The sequence below is a fragment of the Rhinolophus sinicus genome, chromosome 3 (genome assembly GCF_057876585.1).
Source record: "Rhinolophus sinicus isolate RSI-liver-muscle chromosome 3, RSI-T2T, whole genome shotgun sequence".
Taxonomy (NCBI): Eukaryota; Metazoa; Chordata; class Mammalia; order Chiroptera; family Rhinolophidae; genus Rhinolophus; species Rhinolophus sinicus.
In genome coordinates, this window is record NC_142503.1 from 152563006 (window position 1) to 152575013 (window position 12008).

The 12008-nt window shown below is 45.2% G+C and overlaps 1 protein-coding gene across 2 annotated transcripts in view; it reads right to left on the minus strand.

Annotated features, from left to right (window-relative positions):
- The window catches only part of ANXA2 (annexin A2), a 41435-nt gene extending 30079 nt beyond the window's left edge, over positions 1-11356 (minus strand). The window contains exons 1-2 of one of the 2 annotated variants that reach the window (XM_019748700.3): positions 11257-11356; positions 354-412 (exon numbers count right to left, since the gene is read on the minus strand). In XM_019748700.3, the coding sequence (XP_019604259.1) occupies positions 354-401 (48 nt within the window). In that variant the 5' untranslated portion in view covers positions 402-412; positions 11257-11356. Of the gene's footprint in view, positions 1-353; positions 413-10785; positions 10859-11256 lie in introns of those variants that run through there. The other variant, XM_019748701.3, reaches the window with a different exon arrangement.
- Positions 11357-12008: the final 652 nt, after the last annotated feature.

Below are 12008 nucleotides of genomic sequence, written 5' to 3' on the forward strand. Positions count from 1 at the left end.
GCCAACCATTAATAAAATCCCAGGGCATGACATTAAAAGTCACGTATCATCCTAACAATTACTACCACTGACATGCAAAGTATATAGCAGGAAAACATTCTAGGCTCCCCAGTGTCACTAGTGTCTGTTCAGTTTTAATGTGAGGCCAAAAAACTTTCCAGTACCAAACATTTATTTCAAGTAGAACTACTAAGAACAGCTAAGGTAATGAGGAAGAAAGGAGAACCAAGAGGAGAAATGATTGTCTAAATTTGGTCCCAATTTCCTTAGCTGTACACAGAAAGGCAGTAGCACAGGTGTCCAGAGAGAAGTCCAATTTGCAAAAATGACACAAGTGAAAATGATATACTTACATCACCCTCCAAGCTGAGCTTGCACAGGATTTCGTGAACAGTAGACATTTTGCAAAAAGCTGGGGGAAAAAATACAACAAAAAGTTTTTATGAAGAGGCTTTCCTTTCCCCCCGCAAGCAGTGATTCATTATATTAATCTCTACCTCTTGGACCATTTCATCTGAGGATATTAGAGTAATTTTTGCAAAATAGATGCAATTCACGTCTTATGATTGGGAAAATTAAAGCTTGGTGATGGTTTGCCTTAGGTTTGGGATGGACTACTGAACCAGCCAGACCTTCTCTTGCTCTGTTTGACTAGAACCTGGGGAGACTGATTTGTGAATACACAAACAAAATGCTCCCTAAGGCTAATGCAACTTGTTCAAACAGGATAAAACTGGGTCTTCCACTACTCATAAAAAGTGATAAACTCGTCAAACCAGCTACAACTTCTGTTATTTCTCACCGGTAATTTAACGTATTGAAAAGGGCCTGAAAACTATGGGTGTGAACTGAAATCAATAGCATTTCCATGCTGGCCCATTCCTAAATGGAACACTTTATTACTATCTGTAATTATTTTCTTAGCTCACCGATGCTTAAAAGATATTAAACTGTTAATGAGAAAGACAGTAGATAGATTTTCTGACATTAACTCATTCCATAAAAGACTGATCCGTGTATTTAAGATTCAATATGGCTGAAATGAAGTCATCTTGCAGTTAATACACTTACTCCGGCTTGGCACTATGGCCCAATGAACTGGCTTTCCAGCTTTGCAATCACACAGTTCTCGGAATCTATACAGTAACCCCCGCCAATAAAGAGTGCTCAACTGGCATTAAATTTCTCTCAACTGAGACAAGGCAGGTCATTCAGCAGCATCATCAACCCCAAAATAAAGGAAATAGAGCAGAGCTGCATCCGAAAACAGTGGAGACGACACTGAATTGCAGCTACTCCTGCTTTGGTCTCTTTTTGCTTAATATTCTCTGATCAAGGAAACTGTGCCCACGCAAATTCAGCTTCCTCTTCCAACAGTTTGCTTCGTCTAAACACTTTCATAAAACTGGCTTGGAGGGAGTATTTGACATAGGCACTTGCTAACTTATCTGAAGGCTTTGGACTAAGCAGATTCCACGCTCTGTGTAGAGTGTAGGAAGGGAAATGTAAGGGCAGAGGATTGGCCTTTATTTGTGGTTACAGATATACTTCTGCAAGATTTTCATCCTGAGCTCTCTCCTAGACCAGTCCTCTCTCTCCTTGATGTATACAGAAGGTTTTTAAACACAGCAAAAAGAAAATCACAGCTGTTCTAACTCCCCTCATTCTCACAACTTACAGAACCACCCCCCACACACACACACAAAGAAATTGTCCCCCTGCTGGAATACAATCCTGACTTGCAAAACGTCTTCCTCTACAAATAAACTGTGGCATATCCAGCCAGTGGAATAATATTCACCCCTGAAAAGAAATGGGCTATCAAGCCATGAACAGACATGAAGAAACCCTAAAAGTATATTAATAAGTGAAAGAAGCCAGTTTGAAAAGGTTATAGGTACTGCCTGATTCCAACTATAGGACATTCCAGAAAAGGCAGAACTATGGAGACAATGAAAGGATCCGTGCTTGTCAGGGATTAGAGGAAAAGGAGGACGGGATAAATGAGTGGAACACGGAAGATTTTTAAGGCATATGAAACTAATGGTGAAACTACTGCGTATGACACTGTAATGGTGGATCCATGGCATTAGACAGCTGTCCAACCAAACCCACAGAATGTACAGAATGTACAGCACGAAGAATGAGCCTTAACGTGAACTACGGACTTTGACTGATAACGATGAGTCAGTGTAGACTCACCGATTGTAACAAATGTCCCACTCTGGTGGGGATCATTGGTCGTGGGGGAGGGAGGGTGCGTGTGGCTGGGAATATATGGGACCTGCCTGTACTTCCCGTTCAATGTTTCTGTGAACCTAACACTGCCCTAAAAAAAAAGTCTATTTTATTTTTTAAAGTTTTGCTCTGTAGCTGGACTGCTACCAGCGACACGTGGCTATCAAGCATTTGAAAAGTGTCCAGTCCACACGGGATTCTGAAGACTTAGTATGAGAAAAAGAATGCAAATCTCTCAATAACTTTTTACTTGATTATATATTACATTTATGAAGTGTTGGGTAAATTGGGTTAAATAAAAAACTATTTAAATTCAGTTCTACCTATTTCTTTCATCTTTGCTAATGTGGCTACTACAAAATTTCCAACTGCATATACAGCTCACACTGCCATGTTCCAATCCTAGTCCAAAAACGTCTGAAGTGGCTGGGTCCACTAAAGACTAAGTTTGAGAGATTTCCTGTCAAGACAGACAAGTTTGGAGTCTACTCAAGAAATCTCCAAGGCTGGGTCCATTAAAAACTAAGTTTGAGAGATTTCCTGTCAAGACAGACACGTTTGTGAGTCTACTCAAGAAATCTCCAATTTCAATTTGGGCCAAGAAACATCCCAAAAAGGTGTCGTCAGTATCCTGCAGCCCGAGACTCACCAACAGAGATGAATCGTCTAGTACACTGAACCACCCCTGGAGCTTGGTTGCAACGGGACTAGGTCTGCAGTGAGGGATAAACTGTGGTCACCTCCCTTGCAGAATTCTAGTCCCCACTGTAAACAGCTAAGAAATTAAAATGCCAAAATGAAACAAACAAACAGAGGACCTGAAAGTCTGAGCTGCAAACAGGGTTGTTCCCACTTACAAAGAAGTATGGATTAAATTCCACTTCTTTATTAAACCAGGTATCTCACATTGATTCTCATATTTAGGAACTCTCAACCACTGAGGCACAGTGAGTTTTTACTGTGTAGTTCTTTCAAGTTGTCTTTCCAGCTCTGAGCACTAGCTTTGAAGACAGCTGCCTAACCATGTCCCACATGGGACCCTCAAGACTGTACAAATCAAAGACAATCTGTTATACACGCTCCACTCAGGTCATTCTTCCCTCATAGCCACAACACATTGAGGAGACCCAGAAAACAGGTTTTTAAAAAGCCCCACACATCTTCCTTTCCATTTTATTGTCCACAGTGGTGCTGCTCTCTCATCAAATCAGTTCTGCATGCCACTATCAAATTTCTGTATTTGATCTTGTTCAAAATCCATCCGTCTGTGGCATTCTCCTTCTCCAGCTCAGTCCAGCCCTTAAACATTGGCATGGGAAACCAGCCTCATTGCCCTGTCTGCTCCCCAGCAAAAGTAGACTTGGGCCAACTTGTTACTTGCTTCTCCCCAAACACACCGTACTGCTTGTACTCCTTTAATCCACATCTCCTTGATTCATGTTTCCTCCCCATCTCACCTTCAACTCTTCTTCCAGTTTTAGAGACCCCCCCTCATTCCTCAAGTCACCACTACTTTGGCATCTGCTCTAAAGGGGTGGTTATAGCCCCCAATCCACAGGGCTCTCTCCCTCCTTTCAATGCCAGCACTTCCTGATGCCGCTACATTCATCCATTGAGCAAAAGTGTACTGAGTTCCGGCCATGTACCAAGTATGCAAATGGCAAACGCTGAGGTCCAATTCAATGCAGCAGGGAGTATGTTTTACCTGGTCTTCCCCATAGGAGTCTCAGTTCCCCCCCAGAGTCAAGAATGTCTTTGCCTTCTCTAGAAACAATGAGCTGCTATTGTGCATAATTAACATTTGTATTTATATTTTTTATAATCATTCTGCAGAAAAAGCAAAAATGTCAATACCACAAAGCAATATCCATGAAACCTGCTTTACTCTATGCATGGCTTTTGTACCCATAAACCCAGGGTGCCAAAAAAATGTATATAAGTAGACACTTTGGTCAACGTTGCTCAAGCAGTTCACCGTAATCAGAAGTGTCTGGACGCGGATGGTAACCACTTTGAGTATCTCTTGTAATTGCAGAAGTGAAACATGACTTGTATTCATCTTTTGTTATCAGTATATATTATTACAATTTTAATAGTTTTCCTTTCTTAAAATGTGTATACATTTTTTTGGCACCCTCTGTATCTCCTCTTTTGTGCAAGCTTAATGGCAAACACATTTTCACCTAAGAAATAAACTATGGCCCCTGTTTCTGTATTATATCCAGTCCTCTGGCAAAGCAAAGTCATTTCGTGGATGATTGATTAGCCTCTAGAAGAAATAGTTGGCTTTGCCACTCATGTTTGTTAAAACATTAGCTTAATCTAGTTCATTTGATTAATGAGAATGTGTCAGTGCTGCTACCCTTGCAAGCGGAAAAAGAAAGTCCTTGCAGTGCTACTGTAGATTACAAACAATGGTAACATTCAAGTAATCCTCTTACAAGCACACACTTGCCCTCACTGCATTAGGGCTGGGAGAGACACACACACACAATTGTGAAATGCAGACCCCACCCTGCAAGGAACTTCCAGGTCTCTTCTCTTCCTGCCCCAGTGAGACACTTGACAGATTAGCCCAGGTCACTTAGCGAATAGCAAGACAGAGCCAGAATCTGGATCCTCTGACTTTTGGGTCTTTGCCCTTTCACCTTCACAATGGTTCTCCATTCTAAGAGATTAAGACACCAAAAGAAAGATTAAAACACTAGGAGTGAGGTCAGCTAAGAGCTTAATGGGTAGGTAAGGTACTGACTTAGTTTGAAAAGGGCAATCAATCATCTGTGGAAGTCTGGCCAGAAAAAGATGGGGGAAAGCCTAGGGAGATGGCATGGAGAATGTCCCTGGGTCGTGAGAGAACAAGAGGACAGGCTTAAAACAAGCCATGTCTGCTGTGGTGCCCTGTGGAGGGCTTCTGGATGGAGCCGATTTAAGCTTGGCTATGGAAATACTGGAGGGCCAGAGAGCCAGAGATTCGTTCCCAATACTCACAGTATCTGTTCACCACAGCATTTGTTCTAGAGGCTGAATTTGCTTACGGAAAGCAATAGCTCTGCCTTAGTGTACCTATTGTTTTGAATGAGACTAAAATTAAGTCTACGTGCCATGAGACAATCCTACTCCCACTGACTTCTCATCATAGTGTGAAATTCATAAACACATTAAAAGCAGAACAACCACTCTTTATCTGGCAGACTGCTCTACAGAACATGACTGCACCACACTTTCCAACACTTCGGTCTCACCCAAATCTCCAACTGGTTTCAACTTGCAAAAAAGAAAAAAAAAAAATTAGCAAATTCAATCTGTTGATGAGCACCACTACATACCAGTACCTTCCATTCCCAGAGAAGGGCTGGGTTACTAGACAAGATAATTAAAATAGTATTTTATCAGGGAAAGTTTTTCCTTGGAAACAGAGAGGTACAGAGAGACTTACTGAAAGAGTCACACCCACTTCAAACTGGTTTGAAATAATGCACCACGGAGTGGGAACATAGACTCACACAGCTCCACCCTAATGAAGGGACAGGGCAGTTTCCTCTACCTTTGAAAATATTAATAAGACTGTTAATTCCTGACTGAAAAAGCTCTTAGAGCAAAAAGCTAGCCATTAATGAAAAACTGTTCAAAAACAAGTAATTTACAGTTAGCAGGACTATTTTAAAGATAATTTAAAGGTCTGTCCTTTAAAAACAAACAAACAAACCCTATAGATTGTTTTGTAGTTCATTGGTTCACTTCAAATACATAGTTATAAAAATAGTACAAGGGAAACAGCTTTAACTCCCCACCCCAAACCCCCCCACCCGAAAGTAAAGCAAAGTTTGCAAACATGTTGAAACAAAAAAAAAGTAAACCTAAAAGTCAACACTTCAAATGATAAAAATAAGTTCTATTGAAATGAATTAAGAACGAGCTCCAGAAAGTCCCAAATATTAATTCACACAATCAAAAACATGTTGCAACAGGGCTGGTCTGCACAAGTGAATCTGAGTACAACCCAGCAGTTTCAGGACACACCCACTTCACAGTTTAAACGTGGAGTGTTGACGCATCACCACAAAACACATCCCTAGCAACCATGATGAATCAATCAGGGACTGGATGATACAAATGAGGATTTTTAAACCAAAAAATGGGTGGAGGTGGGAGTGTGGAGAGTTGGGCTTCCCCACCAAAGCCCTTACTGTGCAAAATCCTGAGTCTAAAGAACCAGGCTAGAATTTGAAATCAAAAGGGGGGTGAAAAACATGCATAAGTGGGGGTGGGTGGGGAGTTTCCACTGTACTCCACTCCCCCCCCACCCCCACAAAGCATTTTTATTTCACAGATTCTTCCCGAGGACACACACTTTTCTCCTTGGTTTTATGGTCCTGATTAACGCCTGAGTCACAGGGCCAAGTCACTTTCCAGAAATCCTGGAATTCTGCCCAGCAGCCTGCACACACTGAGCCGGATGGACACAGCATCCCTTGCTCTGGCCTGTCCCTTTTGCTGTCTGATCTGAGTCAGTATTTGTTTGCTACCAAAGACCGTGCAGCCTGCTTGCTCTCAGCACCTGATAAGGGGCTGCAGTGGGCGGAAAGAGACCAGCAGGAAGAGTGAGGTCAGTTGGCACGAAGCACTTGCAGGGTTGGGAAGTCAAAGCCTCCCTATCCACAACCCAATTTCAGTGGCCCTCATATTATATTTCCAATGGGGCCCTGCTGCCAACAGAAAAAAGTCTAAACTCAGCCTTCAAGATCTTCCACTCTGGACTATACCTACTGCTCCATAAACACCTCCTACACGCACGCACACAAGCGTGTGTACACACACCCAAGTACCAAAGTCAGATTGGACTGCTCGTTGTTCTCCAAACACTCAGCACTGTCCTCCTACCCCTAGACCCGTTTCTCCAAGATCCCTCCACTAGGAACGTTCAATCTTGATCGGCCAGCATCCTCAGACTTCAGGACACAAAAAATACTGTTACCTATTTTCCTGCACCTCTCCCTGCTCTGTGCTCGGCACTCTGGGTGTGTCTGGTAAACATGCGAGAGACAGTCCTCTATCCTATCCACCCACAGGGTTTGTCTTATTCACTCCAGTCTCCCCCTAGGTCTGAGCGCAGTGCCTCGCACACACGAGGCATTCAGTCACCTTTTTGGATGGTTTACACACACACGATTTTTCCACATTGTTCTTTTTTTCTTTTCCAATGCACTCTCCTTCCTGTTTTCTCCCTCCCTCAGAGGACGTCTCAAATGCAGTTCCAGTTCCATACATTCAGAGCTGGAGGCTTCCATTCCCAGCTTCTGTGCAAACTTTTGCAAAGCCTGGTAAGATCACTTCTGGGCAACCTCTTTCACATCACGATACGCACCCCAGGTCTGCACCCCACCTCTGTACTGTCAAGGCCACCTGGGGCCTCGCTCATCCACTGGACAATGTGGAAATGCAACCTACATGTTCTCTGGCAGGAAAGGCAAGGGAGGATATGGAAAGGAGGGAGGCTTGACAGGTGGCCTTGGGACTCTGACTTCCTGAGCTGTGAGTGTGCAGACGGGGTGTGGCCGGGGGACAAAGGGCAAGGACTCCAGTCACAGCCGTTCCTGTAGGTCAGAACTTTCCACGCCAAGCCTGGGATTAGATTACTTGGATACTATTGACTTTTGACACGACTGAGCTCCGAGGTTTAAAAGCTTTGGGGTGTACCCTAAAAGGCAGAGTTGCCCGTAATCCCAGAGAACCACCCAGAAGAACAAGCTTGGCCATCTCCTGGCCTTTACTGTTGACTCCCCACCCCCCACACACAAAGTACATGGGGACTGCCTCTGGCAATAGAAAGAAAAATATGCCAGACAGTGAATGGGCGGAAAATTTTTTTTTAAAGGACTGGAAGGAATTTCCTCTGATGCAGCCTAAAACTAGGATAGGGTGTGGCATCAGGGAAAATGAAGGGGGAAGATTCTCACGTCCCAAAAAGAGGAGCATGCCATTTCTTTTGAATTCTCACAATCAAATCTGAAATGCTGGTTAAGTCACAACAACTTTATTTAAAAAAAAATTTTTTTTTTAATTAAAATTTATTGGGGTGAAAGTGGTTAGTAAAGTCACATAGGTTTCAAGTGTACAATTTTGTAATACATCATCTATATATCACACTGTCATGATAACTTTAAACAAGTTTCCCTAAAGCAGGTGAAATGTGAAGCTCAGGTCTCTGGAACAGCTGGATTAAAGGTGAAAGGAGCCCCAGCTAAGTCTGGAAACTAACATTAATTTGGGAAAATGTAACATTCAAAATCCAATTACTGACTATACAGTTCCCTTATTTTGTCTATTTTTTATGTTTTGTTCACTGCTGTATCCGGAGTGCCTATAACTATTAGTAAAACACAGTAGGTGCTTAATATTGTGGAATGAATGCGTAAAGCACATCAGTAGAGCCTGCACTCCTGTGACACACCCACCCTCGATGCATGAAATATGCCTCAGCAGGCCCAGAGCAAGCACAGAGCGAGAACAAAGGCCTGTGGCAATGTGTTAGTGCCTGAGTCTAGGCCCAGTGGTGCAGGAAGACCTACAGCCCTCAAAATCAATACCAATTACAGAAAGATATCTACCCTGCCAGCAAAATGACTTAAACCAGAAATTGGTCAGGAAAGTAATGGCCACAACTGCAGGCCTAATGTCAATCAATACAATCCTTTTAGTAGTTCAGACGCAGGATATTGACTATTGAGACGCCAATCCAAGACCAAGGTCCTGATCAAAGCCAGTGAGTCAGCAGTATTTCCTGGGCATTTACCCCAGGCAGGCCACTTGGCCTGCAAAATCCAGGCAGTCTCCAATTTATAAACCCCCAACTGAAAAAAATTCACCTGGCTGGTCACACCCTTCCATTGCAGATGAGATGGATCTTTTTGGAGAAACCCCTTCAAGCTTTTACAGAGTAAGATGGACTTAGGAGAAGGGAAGAAAGTGCTAAGTGGGAATGTCTTACTATTGGCCACGGAGGACACCACTTCAAGGTCACCTCTCTGAACCTGGCCTCATCTAAACTCTTTCTCCATATTGCCTACGTATTATATTATGCGGCTCCTTGGTTCCAGCCTTGTAGTGTCATTTTTGTGTTAAGATTTGTCATCTTAAAGCTATGGGTATTCTGAATTCCAGCCTTGGATTCTATAATTACAGATCTGTTTACAAGGTTTTCTTGTTGTTTTTAAAATAACACAACTCCTTGGGGTTGCCCAGGATTTTAGGACCAACCAATCATTCCTAATACTGAATGTTAATACATAATAATGAATATTGATTCAATTTGCTAGTCTCTAGCTGGGTACCCTGAAATGGGAAAGAGGACGATAATGCAGCAGAATTGGATAAGCCTGGGTGGCTTTTATCAGATGTCAGGACAGAGGGTCTCTAAAGAGGCAGAAGGAAAGCAAAGAAAAGTGGGGGAAGGGGGGGCAAAGAAATAATTTCCCAATAAAAATAATTCAATCTAGGCCAACCTTAAAACGAATACAAGTTCCAGGAAAATATTTCAGTGATTTATTTTTCCTATCCAGGTATCCCTCCTTCACCCTTCCACCTTTCTTTCCCCCATCACCCACACCCCCAAATTCAGCCTATACTATCAGTCCTTAGAAAACAATGCTAGTTAAGCAGGGGTTTCTGGGCTAGCCTGGGAACCTAAGCACCTCCTGCAACATTGTTTCAGTGGGAAAGTGCATCCTGCATTTTAGACCACCAAGTTCCAGACAGATACAGTAGCACACACTTTTGAACAGAATCTGTCTGAGCTCAGGGGCCCAGATTCGTGGACTCCAGACCTTACGGTTCTTGGTAATGACCCAAGGTGCACCCATACGGCCCCTGCTTTTTTACAGATTCAGAATACCCATAGCTTTAAAATGACAAATCTTAACACAAAAATGACACTACATTTTTATGGCGCCTAATGTTTTCAGTGTGTTTTACGTCTTAATTTTTGAATGTTTTTTTGAAATTTTCGATAATAACCCTATATGAATGGAGGACGAATGGGCTAATTCTTAAGCCGCTTTCATAGATAAGTTAATTCATCCACACCTCCTACCCTCTCAACAGTCAGTTGTGGGAATCCAGCCGTCCCACACCAGGCGCTGGGACCCACTTCACAGAACTGCAAGGAGAGGCCCAGAGGCCACGCCCTTTTCTGTACCTTAGATCCCTGAGTCACTGTCGTATAATCTCGAGTAACAGTGACAATCCTCCCCACAGAAGCATGGAGGACACTTACTTCCTGATGCAAAAGTGGTCAACCAAGGGGGAAACTCTCTAGATACACGGAAATCAGAAATTGCTCTCTTACAAGATAATCTAGACAAAGGAAAATGAGCTGCGGTTTCTGTTTTGTTTTGTTTTGTTTGAGGGGGGGGATTGCTATTAAAAACTCCCACCCTTTATCCCTCCCCCCCAACCCCCGCCCGAACTGCTTCCCTCCAGCTGCTCGGTTCAAGTTCCACAAATGCGCATTTGTTTCAAATAAAGTAACTTGGAACAGATGGGGATTACCTTCTAGATGACCGGAAAGCTTTTGTTACACGAGGAGGTAAGTGCCCCGGGTGAATGCTCCGCCTGGAACCTGCGGCTCCTGGAGCGGCCACACCCTTGCCCCCCCGCCACCGACCCGCGTCTGGAATGCGGGGCCTCCCTCGGTTCCCCTCGCCTGCGCCGCCACGCGGGGCTTCCAGGGAGCACTCGGGAGAGTGGGGGACGCCGGACCCCGTCCCTCTGCCCTGCACTCCCGACGTCAGGGCACAACCACCTCCCCTCACTCGTGCCCAGGCCAGCTTGCCACGGTGCCCCGTCTCCGCAGAACCCCTGTGCGGACCGTCCCCCCAGACCCCTCGCCCGGATGCCTTCCCGGATACCCGTCGCCCGAACTTCTCTGCAAGGCCGTCTCCTTCCCTGCCTCTCTGCGCCCCGCTAGCGCGGCGGCCCCGGGGCCATAGCGGGCGGGCGGGCAGGACGCGCCCTGCTTACCTGGGCCGAGCGCCGAGAGCTGCAAGCGTCCCCAGATGCCAAGCGGAGCCGGCAGGCCTGGGTGGGGCTTTTATAGCCGCCACATCCTCACTAAGCGGGCGAGGCCAGCCCCGCCCCGCCTCCCCCTCCCCCTGCCCCTGCCCACTCCCACCCGGAGTCAGGGTGACTCACCCTCACCCGCCCGCCCGCCAGTAAGGCTGGCCTCGCCCTGAAACGTTCCCCGAGCCCCGCCAAGCTGGAGGGGGCCCGGCGCCCACTCCCTTGTTCTCCGTTGAGGCGCCCCCGACGCTTACTCGAGTCCCATTATCGACTTTGTTTCCTCCTCCCTTCCTCATTTTACTTCTCGAGCACCACGTGGCGTTCTCTGTACTGGTTTAGGTTCATTACTAAGACTTGAGTAGACTCGGAGCTTGGTTAGTCACTTTTTTTCTTTTGGCATCAATGCAATGGAAGGAAGAATTGTTCCAAGAAACATGTGGTTCCCCTGAGCTGGGGCCACTGGCATCCAGCTCCCCATTACCGTCTGCAAACATGTTAGCTTAACCTCTGGCCAGCAGTTCCCCGGAGGAACACCGAGAGGCGGATCAGTGGGGTCCTGACCCGCAAAGACTGGCCTGCGCAAGCCTCTGAGCAGTAGGGAGGTCGGAGCCAGGTTTGGGGTGAGGGTTGGGGGTGGAAGGCAGAAGCCAGGAACCAACATCAAAACCCAGGAGGTGCCCTTTCCCAGAGAGAGCTCTGCTCAGCTTCCCTCC